General features: G+C 40.2%; 2 protein-coding genes and 2 long non-coding RNA genes across 8 annotated transcripts in view; 3 read left to right on the top strand and 1 right to left on the bottom strand.

The window, feature by feature from the left end:
• The window catches only part of Ctbp (C-terminal binding protein), a 46,329-nt gene extending 44,871 nt beyond the window's left edge, over positions 1 to 1,458 (top strand). The window contains exon 8 of the mRNA XM_078186920.1: positions 181 to 1,458. Coding sequence (XP_078043046.1) covers positions 181 to 250 — 70 coding nt within the window. The 3' untranslated portion in view covers positions 251 to 1,458. The remainder of the gene's footprint in view (positions 1 to 180) is intronic.
• Abcd (ATP binding cassette subfamily D) lies at positions 1,180 to 5,391 on the bottom strand. The gene is made up of 8 exons (XM_078186842.1): positions 4,505 to 5,391; positions 3,537 to 3,775; positions 3,083 to 3,460; positions 2,894 to 2,988; positions 2,626 to 2,809; positions 2,469 to 2,566; positions 1,744 to 2,409; positions 1,180 to 1,643 (listed from the first exon to the last, which is right to left on the bottom strand). The coding sequence occupies exons 1-8, from the start codon at positions 5,071 to 5,073 to the stop codon at positions 1,599 to 1,601; spliced, it is 2,274 nt and encodes a 757-aa protein (XP_078042968.1). The 5' UTR covers positions 5,074 to 5,391; the 3' UTR covers positions 1,180 to 1,598.
• Positions 5,392 to 5,585: 194 nt separating this feature from the next.
• Positions 5,586 to 12,107, top strand: LOC144473253 (uncharacterized). 5 transcript variants are annotated; one of them, XR_013494529.1, is made up of 8 exons: positions 5,586 to 5,990; positions 6,114 to 6,216; positions 6,442 to 6,652; positions 7,382 to 7,540; positions 7,732 to 7,848; positions 9,123 to 9,452; positions 9,525 to 9,674; positions 9,943 to 12,107. It is a non-coding gene; the product is annotated as an uncharacterized LOC144473253 (long non-coding RNA). The 5 variants fall into 5 exon arrangements; XR_013494531.1 differs by lacking the exon at positions 9,943 to 12,107 and having other exon boundaries at positions 5,586 to 5,715; positions 5,850 to 5,990; positions 9,525 to 9,905; XR_013494530.1 differs by lacking the exon at positions 9,943 to 12,107 and having other exon boundaries at positions 9,127 to 9,452; positions 9,525 to 9,905.
• A 25-nt stretch (positions 12,108 to 12,132) lies between these two features.
• Positions 12,133 to 18,377, top strand: LOC144473267 (uncharacterized). The gene is made up of 3 exons (XR_013494536.1): positions 12,133 to 14,267; positions 14,734 to 15,424; positions 16,529 to 18,377. It is a non-coding gene; the product is annotated as an uncharacterized LOC144473267 (long non-coding RNA).
• The last annotated feature ends 52 nt before the right edge of the window (positions 18,378 to 18,429 follow it).

Below are 18,429 nucleotides of genomic sequence, written 5' to 3'. Positions count from 1 at the left end.
CATACGAATCGTTTAAATTATAATTTAGTAGTACAAAAATATCCAACAGAAAATGTTGTCAAAATGCTCCCGATTTTCAATCTTAACAGCCCTATATCGGAGAGGACGTCATTTCTCGCGACATTGCGCGCGATCGAAGTTTGATTAACGCTCGTCTTTTTTATTTATATTGTTGAATAGACTTGGGATGAGTGATGAGGCCAGTATCGGAGAAACAGGCAATTGCACCAGCATTCTGGAATTGCTTTAAAGCATTAACTCGAACGTTGCACAGAGGTATACAACCCCCCCAAGATGGCTGCTACCCGGGCGTATCGACGTTTGGCGTTTGCAGGGTTTCCCAGAGGTAAGCTCATCGGAAATTGCGGGGCTTCTTCCTCCCCTGGCATCGCCCCCGCCGCTTTTACCGGCCCTTCAAAACAAAGAAACACACGTAATTAAATTTTTGTCCGGCACAAATTAATGTGCGTGTCATGGGCGGCGGCACCGGATGGTCGCACAGCTGCACCACACCTCTCCGCCAGAGAAAGTTTAATCCAAAGTACCCGGGCTTTCGATCGAGCCTCTCTCTCTCTCTCTCTTTTTGTTCCCTTCCCTTTCTTCCTGGTTTCTGCCCTTTCCGCGTACTCCGCCGTTCTTCGCCGATTTCGAAAATCAAAGCGACGCGCATTTTTACGTACGTGCATTGCGAAAAACAGGAATTACAAGCGTCGAGGCTATCGTTGCCGATAATCTAGTTTGTTCGCAAATTCTTTTCCCTGGATCGATAAGACAAAAAGTTTTTCTGAAATGCTTGCGGCCAGTGTTTTGTTCGAATAATATATACTCGAGCGGTGGTTTATCAGATTCACAAATTTCGATCTCTGTTTTTTCAATGCAGAGCTTGAACGGGACTGGGAATAAACTTTACCAGGTCACTGTATCTTTTGTTTTGATACTTCGTTATCGAGGAACTTGCGCCGCGTTATCTTTCCACCGCGTCGCACTAAATTACCAGTAATAACATCGTGTGTACATAGAAGTAACAATGTTCCCGTAAAATTTTCGTTCATTAAATGTAAGCGGTACGCAAGAATTTGCAACGCGATACGGAAAGTGTACTGACAACTTTTTTAAGGGCATCGGGGGTGCGTTCAATTCGACAGTATCGGATGAGTAACAATAATTAAAATATTGCGCTGCTTTTTCGAAATTAGTTTATTGTTACAGGTTGTCCATTCTACACGGGATAATTTTCTACAATCTCGCAATTTATTGAAAAAAATCATTCGGTAATTCTAGTTAACGTAAAAATAGTTTCATTAAAGCAATATGATTGTACATATCACAATTAAATTTCGAAGACTCCGAGCTCGTGTCCCATTTGGTTCGAACGTCTTCGGCGATATAAAAATAACGTGCGTACATAGTTCACACAACAAATTTATTTTCACTATATGTATCATTTAAATAGCATGTGTTCCGCATATATAAAAATAGAGTATTCAACTAGACTATGCTGTAAACCTCTGTACAAAATACAATTTTCAGAAAATTATTTACAATTTGCGTCGAATTTCTACAATCAATTTACTAAAAACACCTCCTAGCCATCTTGTCTAACTGATCCCAACTTTGAACTCCTCCGGATGCCCGACAACCCCCTGCGAATGCAACAAGAACCACACGTCAGACGCTGCTGGAACCGTAAGTGTAAAAAAAAAAAGAAAAAAAAAGAACAAGCTGCGAATCCTGTAGCCTCACCTCCAACATCTGATAGCAGCCTGCTTTCGGATCGTACGGCTCTTTCTGCTCGGGCGTCTGATTAATTAGAAGCGTCGCATTTTCCACGTCCAGCGGACCAAATGCCCAACCTCCTTCCCCGTCGAAGCGTAACAGAAGTTTATGGTATTTCGCCAGCGAGGCCACGCGATGGGTAATCGTTAGCAGCGTGATGCCTTTCTTTTTGGCGGTTTCGTAAATGACTCCCTCGGCCTCGAGGCTGACCGCGCTGGTGCACTCGTCTAGAAGCGCGTATTGCGGCGCGTGATAGAACAGCCTGGTCATGGCTAGCCTCTGCTTCTCGCCGCCGGACAGAGTCGAGTCCCAGTCGCCCATGGCGTCCAGCCCTTCCGATTCTCGTTCCACGAGGCCCCGAAGATCGACTTCCTCCAACAGCTTCAATAGCTCCTGGTCGGAACATTCTTCCGTCAGAGACTCCGCGGGGTAGATGATTTGATCCCGTAGACAACCCACCGTCATGTAAGGTTTCTGGGGTATATAAAATAATGCCGGCCTTCCGCAATAATTCTCGGGCGGCCTGATCAAGGTGCCACCGTAAACTGGCCACAGGCCAGAAATTATGCGGAACAGGGAGCTCTTTCCGCAACCGTTGGGTCCAGTGATCAATATATGATCCCCCGGCTTTATCTACAAAAGTGTATACTTTAGTATTCAGAAATATGCATTTGTTAGAAACAACTACTTACGTGTATCGATAGCTTAGGCACGATAACTTCACAATTCGGTGTTACGATTGGCACGTTGATTAAGCTTATACTGCCATCTGTACTTTCTTGCACGATTCCTGCGAGAAGCATCTTGTTTAAAATATCATGGTCTTCTTTACATTTTCTGAAAGCTTACCTTTTATCACTGGTGCTCCATCTTGGAGTTCGATTACTCTCTCTATCGAATTATTCGCGTTTCCGTTCGCTATTTTCGTAGGACTATTAACAATATTTCTTCTATATTTACATAACGCGGCGTCTTTAAACACGTCCAACATTTCACTGACTCTTGCCGCGTAACCTGCCAGCGCGACCAATTCCTAGAACAGAATAAAAAGAACCGTGAGTAAGTATTTTAGCAGACTATACATGGTTTCTCGCAACGAATCTCGTTTGTTTCTTACTTTATAGGAAGACATGAGTCTTTCCACAGCGTCTGCTCCAGAACTTAAGAGATTTTTCGAGGTTGTCAGGTATCTAGTCCTTTCACTTACTCCGCCTATCGCAAAAAAAAAACAGCAGTTTCATGATGTCATATGTTACCGTTCGCACGCGCGTTTCGTTGGACCGCTTTTATATCGCGTGTTACGTACCGTCGCCGTCTTCGGTCATGGACGAAGATTTAGCAGTGACCGCGGTGTAAAGAACGGGCAAGGCGATGACCAGAAGCCCGGTGCCGGACCACACGTATTTCATGAGCAACTGCTCCAGCATCACGTACCACAGCTTCAGCGTCAACACTCTTCTCAGATGCGAAACGAGTGACTTGTACGCGGTGGTTAGATACCGATGTTCTGTACAGTGTCCGCCGTAGAACGCAATTTCCTCGGCGTGCGCGCTAATGCGAGCATGAGCCTCCCTCAGCCTTCCGCGTCTGGATGCTTCCTCCGAAACCAGTTGGCCAAACTTTGGCGAAGCCAGACGTAGAATTTGACCGGTTAGAGCTATCACCGCGGACGCCAATAACGGACCTGAGAAATAAAAAATAAATACAGTTAAAAAATAGTACAGTCATCGGTGACTTATATTTCTAAACGGTTCTCTTACCTTGCATTCTCTTGGCGCCCATTTTAGACGAGAAAGACATGAGCGCGATGCCCACCAGAGAACAATCCAGCAAGGGCTTGGTTAAACTCGAGTACAAATGCGCCACAGAACCCGCTAATTCGGATAAATCGTCTGTCAGTCTTTGCTCAGCACCGCCGAGTCTATTATCTAATGCTGCTACTCTGTAGTAGGTTTGTTGACTCAGATACATTTTGTAGGCGTGCTCCACCAAGCGCCCCCTTTAAAAACAGAAAAAGTATGTTTGTAGACGATTCTATTCTCGTGCGAGCATAAAAGATTTTCTGGTCTTTTATTCTCTGTGAGAAAATAAAAGAAGATACACTGGACATTGAAGAATGATAGCAGGAGCTGTTGAACATGAGATATAAGGACGGTATGTATAATGATGGTACGTATCATGATGATTTTATTAATGGTGATTGCGACATAACAACGATTGCCTTATAGTAGTTATGGATTAGTACGTTACACGTAACAATAAAGCGTAGCGTTCACCAGTCTCTTTGAAATATCTACAATATTTCAAGCCCACTTATTTCAAATATTTTCCATAAATCTTTTATCACGGAACGTTAATCGATGCAAAGATGAAGAAAGAAATTTGAGTCGAAACGGTTGTGTAATATTTCGCCCAGAATTATTAAAAATTGCGACAAGAAAGATAGAAATGTATAACCGGTTGCTTAGCTGTACGCGCTAGGGCCACGTGAGAAAGAAATGTTACACGGTTGCTATAGAATTGTAAGAAATGAAAATGTTAAAAAACAAATAGGATGAAAGAGACCGCGAGGCTGCTTGGCCGAAACTATGCATTCGTAGAAATATTTTCATAGCGTAGTACTCGAAGGGAAACATGACACAAGTTATTCGAAGCGTGACACAATGGGATCAAGTTCCGAAGCACCTGCCAGGATGTACACACACCGTGTCCGGCTGAGCGGTCATACCTAAAGCTAAGTGCCAGCCGACCCTCTAGATACCGAATGGCCGAATTGACAAAGGTCGCGGGCAGAGCAATGGCGAACCATCTCGCCATCATCAAGAAGAAGCCACGCACGTCCCTGAGCACGATCCGCTTCACGATCTGTCCCTCCAACGTGGCGACGTAGACCGAGAGGAAGGTCCTCGTGAGCAGCGTCAGGGTAGCGCAGGTGAGCAGCCCGGCCTCGCGCGTCCTCCATCCTGGCACCATGATCTTCAGCAACGCGATCAGCTGTTTCAAGAAGTCGCGGTCCAGGCCGACGCTCGCTTTGCCGGCAGGCTTAACGGTATTCCCGGCATTAACGGCGTTATTCCTCTGCCGGCGAATCGAATTCTTGGCCGCGGTCTCATCTTGCTGCTGCTTCTTCTTCCTGCTCTGCTGGTACTTGCTGATCCCGGAAGCGACCAACGGATAGCCAATCTTTAGGAGATATAGCGTCGTCACCAGGCTGACGACGCCGCGCGATATGTTCTCTTGCCTGATGCCGTATTTGGCGGAGGTCTTGTCGAGCAGCTTCGAAAACACGGACGACATCCTGCCGGGAGGCACGCTCTCATCCGGAGCGTACACGCTCGCGCTCCTGTGTCTCGTTCCCGTGCACGACGCGCGCAGATCGGGCTCCGGCGAGCCGTTTTCAGACCGTCTTTCTTAATCGAAGCGATTCGTCATGTCGCGAACGGCGGAGGTCTTTCTATCGCTGATAACACAACCGGCCCGGTCCACGGGTTGTCCGTGTTGCGAACACCGCGGCTACGCGAACACGACGTACGCACTTAACCGAGAAACCGAACCACGCACTGCACCAAGGCGATCCACGTAGACCGGCCACCAGCTGGCGACTGCTCGTTTCGTTGCGTCTGCCGCGCGCGGTTCGTGGCTCTCGTCGCCGCACCGTTCTCTTTCGGGGCCCTCTCCGCCGCAACAGGCAGCCGTGACTGGTTGTCTCCTTGTCTATCCGTCTGTCTGTCGCTGGACTTGGACCCGAGCCTGTCGCCGTCGTCGTCAGACCGCGCGTCATCCGTTTGTTTCCAGTCTACCGTTCCTAAAGACGCGTTACCCACCGGTTCAAACCCACGTTACCCGCTCGCCCGCGGAAGCGACGGAATCCGTCACCGAAAACAAATTTCTTCTCAGCTTCAACGTCCGTCCAGCCGACTGCCTGCGTGACTCATGCAAGTACGCATCACGCGGTAATGGAATCACGCTACTCACGCTCCATGGTTGTTCGTTTCTATGTCTCCCTATCCCACTCTGTCGCTCGCTCGCTCGCTCTCTCTCTCTCTCTCTCGCTCTTCTTCTCTTTGTTATAGAGACGCCTAGCCGGAAGATCGCGCGATTCCTGTGAATCAAGATGGGCGCACTAGTGAAACTGAACTGTAGGGTACGGATTGCTTTACGCTAGGGTTGCAAACTCGGCCCGAGCTATAGACAACGGTGGAACTTCTGCACAGGTACAGTCGCTTCGGAAAGTTGCCAGACATCGGCGACAGGCTTGATTAGGTTGACGCAAAGATTAACGCGTTTTGCGAATCATTCTTCCGATTTGTCTTGTTCTCTGTTACCGCTTTTTATAGATCGGCTCGAAATGTGTTTGCTAATTCGTCGATCTTCGTTGGCACTGTTTTCTTGCGATTCGCAGAGATCCAGTTGTAAAACGTCGACGCTCGTAATAGGACGGTAAGTATTTTTTTGAACACGTTTAAAATAATAAACTTACGCACGACGATTTAATGGACCTTAGATGATTAATGGAGAGTTTAATCGTTGCGAATAAGCATCGGAAATTATGGCTGTGAATTTATTAACACGTATTCGTCCATTGTAAGATACAATAGTCGGAAGTATTATTTTTACGAGAGGTTAGTTATCTGGGGTCAAAGCAGTAACAATAATTATTTATAGGTTATTTAACACCTTCTTGAAAGACCACCGTCGGCAGCTGACGTTTTAGTTTTTTTAATCAGTTATTTAATTGCAACGCGAGCCGTTAATCGAAAAATTGTTTCGCACTCGATCAGTCGAATTTTGTTTTGCTACGGACATCGATACATCGATTAATGCAAGAATCGTTGATCATTTCATGGCAATGAAATAAATAAAATAAAGCGATAAGGTAAGATATTCTGATGGAACTATTTGAACTGTCTGTTCGTGGTTGTATTTATCGATCAGTTGGTCTAGTTTTGGCTCTAAAACAGCTTTCAATTTTCTTGGCACGGTCGCAGTGGCACTGCAGTGAAAATTCATGACAGTTTTTTGCGACTGCAGTTTAGCCGCTAACCGTAATTGATAGAAACAATAGGTTACGGCAAGAATTACGCGGCGAACGATTACGTGGAATTACGAACTAAGATTGGAAAGTGGCCAAACTTTCGATTAAAAATTAAATAACTAAATTTCAAATGGCAAAATATGCGCGGTAGAGATCAACGTATCGTCTAACTATGTCTATAAACTTTAGAAATGTTGGAAATCTTTTTTTAATAGCATGACTGACATTCAACTGTTTAATAATATTCAGTACAATCGCACAAATTTTTAAACCACGCTAAAATAACTGCACCAATGATTTATTAAACTTGTTCCGGCTATCTTTAGCTATTAAATTCCACGAGAGCTATTCAGAAAAAATTAACCAAACGTGCTCTCGGTGTACCAGCCGCGCGTAAATCATTTTGAATCGTCTTTTTTAGCACCACCAATCTAATTTTAGATACCACTGTAATCCGTTGCCGGTGTGTGAATAGTTTTACGCGTTGTATGTCCACACGTGGATGGCGCAATTAACTTTCGAGATTTACAAATTAATTTGTTATGCTAATACACACACGGTACAATGCAGGACACAACGGCGTCAACGGAGTCAAGAGGATAATCACATAATGACCAGTTTGATCTATCCCTAGATAAAAGAATCACTGTACGAGACGAATTTTTCATTTTGAAGTTTTCCCCTCTGCACAAGATTTATCAACTTCTGCAAACATCTTTCTCATACAAGGTAAATAATTAACTACGTAAATCTTTTCGTTGTTTATGGTGAATAATTCACGTTCGATAAAAATTAGAATTTAATTCGGAATTAAAAAAAGAATCAATTATTTTCTGTAATATACAAATTTTTTAAATTTTGTCTACTGTTATAATATTGTTTAATATTGTAAAACTATACATATATTATGTTTCACTGAGTCCACTGTTCGCCGTCGATAAAGAATACGAGTTCGATGGAAGGAACGGCTGGCAATGGAACGAATCATTTTGATTTCGAGGAATGTTACGAGCTCGACAGCGAAACGGTGCTAAAGTGTGAGCATGAGTTTTTCAGCGTATTGATAAGTTTCTATCGCAGCTGGAATCGGCAGCTCGCTCGATACTCGGAACACATGGTGCATTTGTGGATCAAAGTGCCGCTACTTAACTGTATCCGCAACCTTCCACTCCTCGCCACGCGGAGATAAGATTATGCTTGCCTGTGGATTGAACATGTTATTAGGCGTCTCTCGCGGATGCGACTCCCGCGCGAGTGCAGGTTCAAGTTTCTTTGTCTTCTCTCTTTCTCTCTCTCTCTCTCCTTTTCCTTCTACGTCCCCTACTCTAAGAGATCTTCCCCCCTCTTTCACCGCAACCGAGCACGGTTAAGGGCGAAATGTCACTGTCACACAGCCGTGGCAGACGATTCTCGGGGTTTTCGGCCGCCGGTGGCATCCGCATAATTCTTATTTTCGGCACAGACGTTGCGCGCGACTTAACCCTGCCTTTCTGTCTGCTCTAATAAACGAGCGCCATTATTAGTCGCCATGGGAGGCCACCGTTTGCCGAGCTAACTTGCTCTGCTGACGAAATCGTAGACACAATAAATTAGATATATACATTATATTATATTAATAATCTATATATTTATTATTAGCGTACTATATATACTGTAATATATATAATATACTATATCTAATAATATATAATAGTATTAGTTGTATATATATTAAACAATTTACATTTGAAATAGATGCATTAATATAGAAAAGCCTAAGTATAGTTTTAGGATTGCTATTAGTTTATACAAATGTATATTTTTATATAAAATAGATACTAAAATAGATAATTTTGGATATATAGTCTATATTTACAAACGCATGTTTTACATATTTATCGTGCATAAATGTCACACGCTTGTTGCATATTTGTAATGGCTAGACATTCGTAGCCTAGCCATTAATATTACAATATTTATGCAATTTTTCGTTTAAATATTCAGCGGTTCTCGTGTCGTTTGCACATTACAGGGCCAACTTCAGTAGATAAATATGAACACGCTTTCACATACCGTCAAAGTTTGCACGCTATAGCGCGGTGCAACGCATCGTTGACTACATATAATGATTTTTTATTCCATCAGCGTTCTCGAAATTATTCTACGTCTTTGTTTACCAGACTGCTGTCACTACGTAGTACAAACATTAAATTTATATCAATGTCAAATTTTTTAGAAATAATAAAATATGTCTGAAACGCCTTGTTCTTCCATCTTTAAACTGTAATAAAAATTAAGCTAAATAACTAATCGATACAATTTTTTTTTAAAGGCAGAAGTCCAAACAATAAGAAAATCATTTAGATGAAGTGCTTCGAAGACGCAGACAAAGAAAAAGAATGCGCAAAGACCATCATTGACAGAATCCGCAATTACATAGTTGCGAGCCTAATAGCACGGCTCTCTTTTACGGTACACGGCTTAAGCGTCGATGTTTCGTCGAAGAATAAGAACGTGATAGAAAACATCAGCGCGTTGCACGATGCTGCAAATACTTTTATGCGTTTGCCCGACTGCATTGGCAGCGCTACCGCCGCGGCACGAGGATGCAGACTTTTACTGACGTCGGTGCAGTGACCTCTGTGTTCCATGAATTTTCTTCGTATGTTCTAAACACCTTCCTAGAACTCGCCTTATCTAGCCAACTCGTTCCTTTAGAATCTAATTTTTATAGATGGCGAGCAGTCCAAACGTTGAAACATACTGTTTCTCGTAACTTCATCGAGGATCACGTATATGCGTTTATGTTTACATACTGGACGGCTATTTTTGGTAGCGCGGACGATAGCACAGTGTAAAAAGTGACACGGGTGCGAGCTAGAAGGTTGAAAGAAATGTGTCACGTATTTACTATTCGGTAGCATTCGTTGGAAATTTTTATCCCGCCGAGTAATGTACAAATAACGCGAAGCTGTTGTTAATTCTGTAGAGAACTTACGAATGACTTAAATAAAAATTGGAATATTAGAAAATAACGTTTCCAACGATTTTATAGTACAAAATAACGATCCAACGATTTCATAGTACAAAATAACGTTTCCAAGCTAATGTTATTATAAAACATTGATCATTGAAATTAAATATTTTTATAGCAATGGAGGAAGATTTTGATAGAACGTTGGGGGATCTGAAATTGCTGCAATCGTTCAGAGAAGAGATCTATCTAACAATGAAGGATGAGCTGATCGCAATGATCCGCATTTTCCTAATTCTGATCCATAATGGCGAGGATGACCGCAACATTGAATTGTAAAGTGACGGGGGTGACCTTGGTTTCCATATCGATCATCGTCTGGAAGTTACTTAAAGCGAAAATAGCCTTTGATATCGTGACTACAGTAATCTCGGCTTCGTGCGTTTTCTAGTTGGTACAACTTTCCTGCGGCAATCATATCGCTGCAACAAGGTCAGTGCTCTGCTCTGATTCGCGTTACGTGGCCGAGAGTCTCTCTGCTCTTGGCCTAATGCAGCTCGTCGTGCCTCTCTACGAGGAGGGCAGCACTGAATTAACACCTTACCTACCGGCGATTAGTGATTCGAAATATTGGAAACACTGTGCTGCTGAAATATTTACGAAAAAATTAATGGACAGAACATTAGCGATCGATTTTTTAATTATTATACAGTATTTGGAAGAAGCTGTAATAATTTATTCTCAAGTAATGATCCTAGAAAAAAAAATTAAAATTGAATAATAATATAATAAGTTTAGAGCACGTTTTTTAAATGATAAGAATACATAGGAATTAATTTGTCCACTTTTTTAGTATTACTTTAGAATTTCCATAAAAAATCACTGATAAGTCAATAAACGGTTTATTAATAAGGCTCCGATATAGAATATTAATTTTAATTTGGTGCTTCATGTTAAAAACAAAACTCGAGACATACCTGCAAGCTCATTCTTAAGTTGCCACATTGATAATCGTAACAGCACGCTATCCGGTTATCAGGCAAAAACTATTGTAAATTACCAGTTGATGAATGTTTTTTAAACTTCTGCCTCGTGACATTAACTGTACGACCTTATCTAATGGGAAGTAATAACAGTCAGATACGGAGCCTCTTTAGATCGCATTATCTGCGGTGATTTGCATGAATCGGTACAAAATATTTCGTGTTTACCCGAGATTATCAGCGTGCGTTTCATGCACAAGCGGAGATACACTGTACCGTATCGCGAAACATTTTAATTTAAAATCGTCCGATGTACCGATTATACATTTATTAAATCGGACAATGTTATTGTACTCTGTCAAAGTCCATATTTATTAGTTATTTTCTTTTGGATCATTCATTATCAATTATTCTGACTAGACGACTTTTTCAGTCTCTGTATTTAAACGGATATGTTACAGGGAAACATTCTAATCGCTTATTTTGCAATCTCAGGATGCTCGAAGAAACTTAATTATCATTTATTTCTTTCCACCGAAAAGAAAAACAAGTTAGAATAGTATCTCGATCTAAAAAAATTGTTTACTCGTAGTTTTTTCGACTGCAACGCGGGTATTTTGTAGAAAAGTACTTGTCGCTTCAATTACTCTTTATCGTTGGTAAAAATATCTTCCGTAATATACAATAATAATAATAATAACATCACTTTGAAATGACTTAATGAAAGCGTAACATGATATTATTGTTTGTTGATATTTCATGATTTAGAGAGAATGGAATGTGATGCTGCTCGCAGCAATAAATAGAAGTTTTTGTCCACTGATGAATTATGGTTTTGTTGCACTGCTTACGCAGTTCTGCAATTGTGGAGATTACCGTCTTCCGGGAGATGCGCGCATACGCCATTAAATGAAATTTTACGCTGTGAGATGCTGTTTCCGTTCGCTGACAGATTTTTCAAAGTCTAATTTTGATAGTAATGATAGTGACAATAGTGATATTGTTGTGACAAGACTCCCACGCTTGTATCCTTTACGATATAGTGACTCCGACAATAATAGTGATGGTGAAAATGACTTGTGGTCCGACAAATTTATTTTATATCATTTTCCAAAATTTTTTTCAGAAAAATGTATATTATTTTTAACAAGTTACGTTACTTTTATATAGACCATATCTATATATATAAATAATATATTATTATATTATACTATACTATACTATACTATATTATATTAATAATACCTTGGAGAAAAATCCTGCAAAAAATAATGTTACTACAAATAGCCTCAGGATCTCCTTATTTTCTGTCGGTGCACATTTTGTTCCATATGTCGTTTTACTGTATTTGCCAGTACTGAGCGGCTGCTCATAAATAAAGTTGTTCGACTACGTTGTGTTAACAGTCGTGTTGATTAACAGTCTCTTCTTCTAGTGTAAAATGTTTTTTTATGCACAACTCGAGAAGAAGTATTAACTGTTCGATTAAAAAAAAAGAAAATTATTTGTAAATATTCCTCTGAATAGACGCAAATAATAAAAGGAATATAAAAAAAAAGAAAATTTTAAAAATTGAAAGTGATCTCTATATCTTGATAAAAAAAGTAACATAACGTAAAGATAATTATAACATTATACGTCTTACGAAACTCTCTATTAGTATATGTATTAATATACTTAATTTAGACTCTATAAAACTCTATTAACTTAGATAAGATCGACTATGCAAATAACAAGTAACTACTCAAGCTCGAGAAATCATTTGACAAGGAAAAATATTGAAACGAAATCGCGACTAGTTCAGTGATTTAACACGTTCTTAAAACTGTCTCGCTCGTTTCTGAATCATCGTACATGAAAAAGCCATTCACCAGGCACGTGTATACGTGAATCATCGCATATGAAAAATGCTTTTAACCTCTTTGTGACAATGATTTGAACGACGCGAATGAAAAGACAAAGGCTGCGCCAGTTTCAAACAACGATCAGTTGAAATTATTATTATCAATGCTTTCTACAATTTATACTTTTTAATTCGATCCAAACGAACTATATTATGCGTTGCTAAAAAGCATAGACAAGTAACAAATAGATGGGAGTCTTTTTACATTATAGCAAATTAAAAATTCCGAAGAGCTTTTAATTTCGAACAGGAAACTATTTTATTAGTTCTTCGTGAAGATTCATAGCAATAGAAATAAATGAATATATGTTAATCTGTCGAATATCATGAATGGTTTTAGACGAAAACAAGCTTCGAATAGAATGATAATTGATACCTCATTGCGACTCGATCTAATATCGCAATATTTCACACCGCATTCTGTCCTCGTTCTTTTTATCCCGCATCGGTCGAGAAATAGCATAATTAACGGAATCGCCGCGGTGCACAACACGTGAAAATGTCACTACGCTGTACTTTACGTACGCGTTCGCTACTTTATTTTGCATTATTATCGCACGATGAATAGTATTACATCCTATACTATTATTTTAGTTTTTTCCACATCCTACTTCACTACTAAAATTACATTTACAGACAATGGAACCTATTGATACTGATTTCCAAATTTTAACCCTTTGCACTCGAAGACATTTTCACTGTAAATATGAAATAATTTTCCTGGCTATTTAAATGAATTTTTAAAACTCTTATCTCAACTTTATTGTTATAAAAATTAATTTAGAACGTAATGGAATAATTTTAGCGGTGCCTCAGAGTCACCATTCGAGTGCAAAGGGTTAAATCCAGTTTTAACACGCAAGTTTCTTTTTTCTTTAATTTAAATTTCGTGCCATTAGTTTTCTTCAATTTTTAAAAACATTGTTAAGACCTATTATCTGTTACGTAAGTCATGAAAATTCAATTTTATAACGTATAAAATGTTCCAGGTTATATAAAATGGAAACGCTGTAAGCCTGAAGAAATATTTTGGATTTCCAGTTAAAATGGCTCTGACCGCAGAGGGTTAAAATCATAAAACAGCCGATTACAATCGCCAGAAGAATCACCGAAAGATTGCCTAAACTCGTTAAGGATAAAAAAAAGGAAAGACAGTGAACTCGTTAACATTGATTTCTAGGTGGCGAGCAGTTGAAAGCACCGCCGGTTGGAAGACCGGTCCACGGGGCCATTACGTGTGCTACGAACGAAAGTGTTAGTCGTGACATTCACGCGTGGCTCGTAAGAGATTTTGAGAGCGGGGCTACGCCGAGACTGGTCGCAGGACGACAGGGAAAGCGGACTCCTTTCTGTTCTCCGGCGGCGTTTTGCTTTCCGTGCGAAACAGAGAAAGTAAAAGTATACCCGGGAGAGGCGGCAGGCTGGTTTCTTCCATCGTTCGCTTTCATTCTCGCCGAATATTTACGCCTAATGAGCGGACGGCCGGAGCTCCTGTGGTCGCGCGCTTTGACAAAACCTTCGCACACCGCGAGAAATCGTTGTTGAAACCAGACAGCGCAATAGACGTCGTTAAGAGAGAAATTTTCAAGTTGTCGACTACGTGTCGATAAACAAGTGGTAATTAAACATTTAGAAAAGTATAGTAGACAATGGTTGATTATCTAAAAGACGTCTTTAGTTTTAATATTGGTTATTAGTGACCAAAAAGATTATTCGCACCTTATAATGCATAATAATGAAAGGTAGTAACCCTTTGCACTAGAATTCTTTTCACGCTGCGATGACTTACTCGTCCTTAATGTTTTATTTAATAAGAGCAGATCATTTTTGTTTCTTATTTAGTTCCATTTCCAGATTTTGATAACGAAAGAATTCAATTTGATTTTAATTTACAAGAAATTAATAACTCTGACTCGTTATTATAGTGCAAAGGGTTAAAAGATCTGCCAAGTATAATGTAAGTTCATCTTACTAAAATTCCCAAATCAAAAGATAATAGTGAAACCACTGCTCGGTTTTCCATTATTTAAAAATCTATTGGAAGACAATGTAAGCGTTTTACACACTTATTTTCTTATTTCAGGTTCCACGAAAAGGCGTATAAATGAATAGAACAATGCGTGTGTTACGCAATGCCTTAACCTCTTAGGCACGACGAGCCACTGTAGTGGCTTTCATGAATGTTTCGTGCTTCATTCAATTGTCTTCTTAATTATTAAAGCAAACGATTAAAGTGAAAGTGTGTATGTACAATACACTGAGAAAAGAATATACGTAATTAATACTATAATATAAAAGAAAATATATATTAAGAAAAATGGTAATTTAGTTATGAAAAACTTGGCGCAAAATCCAGCCGTACCTAAGAGGTTAAGTTCACAGGAGCCATAAAGAACTTTCCCATCGATCAGCAGATGGGCACGCTAATGTACAGCAAGAGACACACTGATTCGTTTCGATATATACATATATATTGTAAACACCATATGTTCACTCGAAGAACTCGATAACGTTAACAAAAAACTTTAGAATCAGAATAGCAATCGCGACGCCATCGTCGATGCACGCGCGTGCATCCAGCCGATAATGACGACGTTGACGTACGCGGGGAACGATAATGTGGAAAAGATAGGTCAGATGTTAGCTTTGCAAGGCGGCTTCTTGGGTAACCCGTTAATACCACATGTTCGAAGCCAAGCAAATTGTAGAGTACTTCCTATGAAGTATGACGAAGTTCTTTTTTTTCTTCTCTTCGTCTTTCTTCGTTGCCACACGTACGTAATTAATAGGTTAAATGTTACTATGCTGACAGATTGTTATGCATTTGATGCACGCGAGAATGAATATCTTCATTTCATTATTAGTTTCGACAATTCGTTTAGCGAAGAGGTATGCTTCATTAGAAAATAATTTATGGTAAATTATTTATGTTATTTACGCGAAGATCTAGATAGGGCACAGTTGCCATAATCGTGCCACTTGCACGCTGCTTTGAAAAACGCGATTATCTAATCTCGAAATCAATTTTAACATGCTTTTAAAATTCTTGTAAGTGTTACGCGTAATCTTAGCCAATATTAGAGTACAAATAAATGCGATTATACTACTACGGAAATAGATAATGCATACTTAACGTTGCTGAAATTCTATAGTAGGCTTATATTAGAGAAATTACCGTTGTTTTCGCTAATTGTCTATATAATTTAATTTTAAGTGAATTTTAAATTTTTATTGAACATTGGGCCCATCTCTTTTTCCGCGATCGTCGCGATTAGGGTACAACGATCTCGGATACAGCGGATGAAAGTCCCGCAGCTAGAAAATCAACGGATGACTCAGCTTAGGATATCGCCGCAGCTGAAAACGCACCGGCGAACGTAATCGTCGCGGGCCAAATAACCGCGCATCGGTTATGCAGTTTCGTTGCGGTTCACGGTTCACTTTTTCCCGCCGCAGCTGAATTGCTAGAAAGTGAACGCGTTATTTTGCTAGAGAGCTACTTTATCGTTCCTTGAAAACGATTGGGACACATTGGGGATTTCTTTGCCGCGGGCCTATCAATCGTTCTATAGTTTCTGCCGAAAGGAAAATCTTACATTTCAATTCTCTTGATTTAACCCTTTGAGCTCGAGTGGGGTGACTCCGAGGCACCACTAAAATTGTTACAGGGCGTTTCAAAATAATTTTTATATTATGAAAAATTAAATTTCGAAAATTATTAGAAGTATAACTGTTGTTATTTATTTTAGAGTTACAGTTAATATGACTTCGAGCGCAAAGGGTTAATTATTCTCGGTTTATATATATATATTATATATCGACGATATTATATTATTAATCGACGATATTATAAATTCTAAAGCAATTATTTCTTTCAGGTTGTCCTATAAGTCTTCTCTGCAACATACTATAGTATGACGTCGAGAGTGGGCTGGATAAAAATCCTTGATACAGTGTGCATTAGATAGTGGATGCCACTAACATTTCCAGGACGACGGTGCATAATCATTTAATCAAGATAGGATATGTGAATCAGCGTGAAGTTTGGGTTCCACACCAATTCTCTTCTCTCTTCTCTCCACGCCGCCTCCTTACACGCAATTCATTTGATCACGCGTATCAAACGTTAATTTGCTTGAAGTCGAAACATTTTTAAATAAAGAATTTATTTTTGCATAACGAGGCTTCCTGAAAAATGGAAAATAGTAATAGACCAGAACGGCTCATATGTAACATAATAAATCAACCTTAGATAACAAATATCATCTATTGGTCTCGCGTAAAAAATTGTTTCACACATCGTGCAAAAATTCTCCAACGAAACGGTGTTCCCGTGGTAATGTTTTACCATCGATGCAGCGACGACAAACTTTTCAAACGACGGCTTTAGTTGTGTACCGAGACTTCGGCACATACAGAGCTCTATCTACACACATGGGGAACCGTGAGCGCAGTTTCACGGCACCGGTCTTTTCTCTGGCGCTTTTTAACGACGCGTGTGTGTGTCGAGTGAAAACCGTCATCTGTAAACCTTAAATCACCCGGCACCAAGATTTCGTAAGAAACTGTATCCCGGAACGATTAATCGGACCGTACGAGACCGATCTAATGCATCGAAAAATGTTTCCACGTTTTTTGCGCCCGTGTGAGGCCGCCGCCTTATTTGCGGTTTCTCTTTTTACGCCTGCGATTGCAACGCGTTGCTCCACGGTTTCGATAATTTTTTTCGCGGTGGAGTTAATCCTTTGCATCCAAGCGGTGATTAGGTATCATTAAAATTATTAGAAGTATAATTGTTGTTGCTTGAATTACGAGATTCGATAAAATAAATATAATAAATATAAATATAAAATGGAAATGCTGTATGTTAGAAAAGTTATACGGAATCACAGCGCATTTGCTCTCGTTTCGCCGGATCCATTGTCGCGATTTTTCATCGAAAACGGTTGCAGTGTTGTAACAAGCGACGTCACGATTTATCGCGCGGATTATACTGTTTGCAAATGCTGCGGTTTCGGGTAATCGGTACTGATTAGATTCCCCGCGGCAAGTATACCTTTCCGACGCGGAAATAGACCGGAGCTCTTATCACGGCAGAAGGAAACTATTTCAACCGGAAATTTGGTTGAATCGTCCGCGCGATCGAGGAATTCCGCGAACTTTCTGCGTACATAACTGTGTTTCATCTTTGACACATATTCTTCCGATAATTTTTTTGCACTGCCTTTAGTAAAATTAAGAACAAATACAGTATAAATAGAATATTAAGAGTTAAAACAAATATAATATTAAGAAATAGAAGAAATATAATATTAAGGGGTTAACGATCGTTTGCGAAACGACGAATTTTCGTCGCGCGGACGAATACGTGTCAAAGCAGCCGGCGCTGTTTCTCTTTTTGCCGTCTCTAATACGTTTATGGCTTGCGAATGTTCGAATGATTTACGGCGGCCGTAAAACTATAATCGACCGTGTCGGCGAACAAGTGTGAACGAGTAGGAAAATTTTCGCCAATAATTAATTCACGCCGCGAAGATTCGATCAGCCGGATCGGTCGATATAGCAAACACTTCGCTTGTAACGATCTGCTATAGGCTGTTTTTTTCCGCGCGCAGACACCTGAGGTGTACAGGTGGTCGTCCTAGCTGTCCACTACACTTCAATTACTCCGCGCTCGTAGCATATGGACTAGAAAATAAGGTACAGCTGTCGAACCCGCGGCATTGTTGTGTTACCGCAATGAATTCTGTTACGTTATTACATAATGATGCGCAGAATA

The sequence above is a fragment of the Augochlora pura genome, chromosome 2 (assembly GCF_028453695.1).
Source record: "Augochlora pura isolate Apur16 chromosome 2, APUR_v2.2.1, whole genome shotgun sequence".
NCBI lineage: Eukaryota > Metazoa > Arthropoda > Insecta > Hymenoptera > Halictidae > Augochlora > Augochlora pura.
The sequence above is the reverse complement of the archived record's forward strand: the minus strand, read 5'-3'. Positions and strand labels throughout refer to the sequence as shown.

Coding starts and splice junctions, on each gene's coding strand:
- Abcd (XM_078186842.1), bottom strand. CDS start 5,073: ATGTCGTCCGTGTTTTCGAAGCTGCTCGACAAGACCTCCGCCAAATAC. Junction 3,776..4,504: donor CGGCTGGCACTTAGCTTTAG/GTATGACCGCTC, acceptor CTGTTTTTAAAG/GGGGCGCTTGGTGGAGCACG. Junction 2,810..2,893: donor GACTCATGTCTTCCTATAAA/GTAAGAAACAAA, acceptor ATTCTGTTCTAG/GAATTGGTCGCGCTGGCAGG.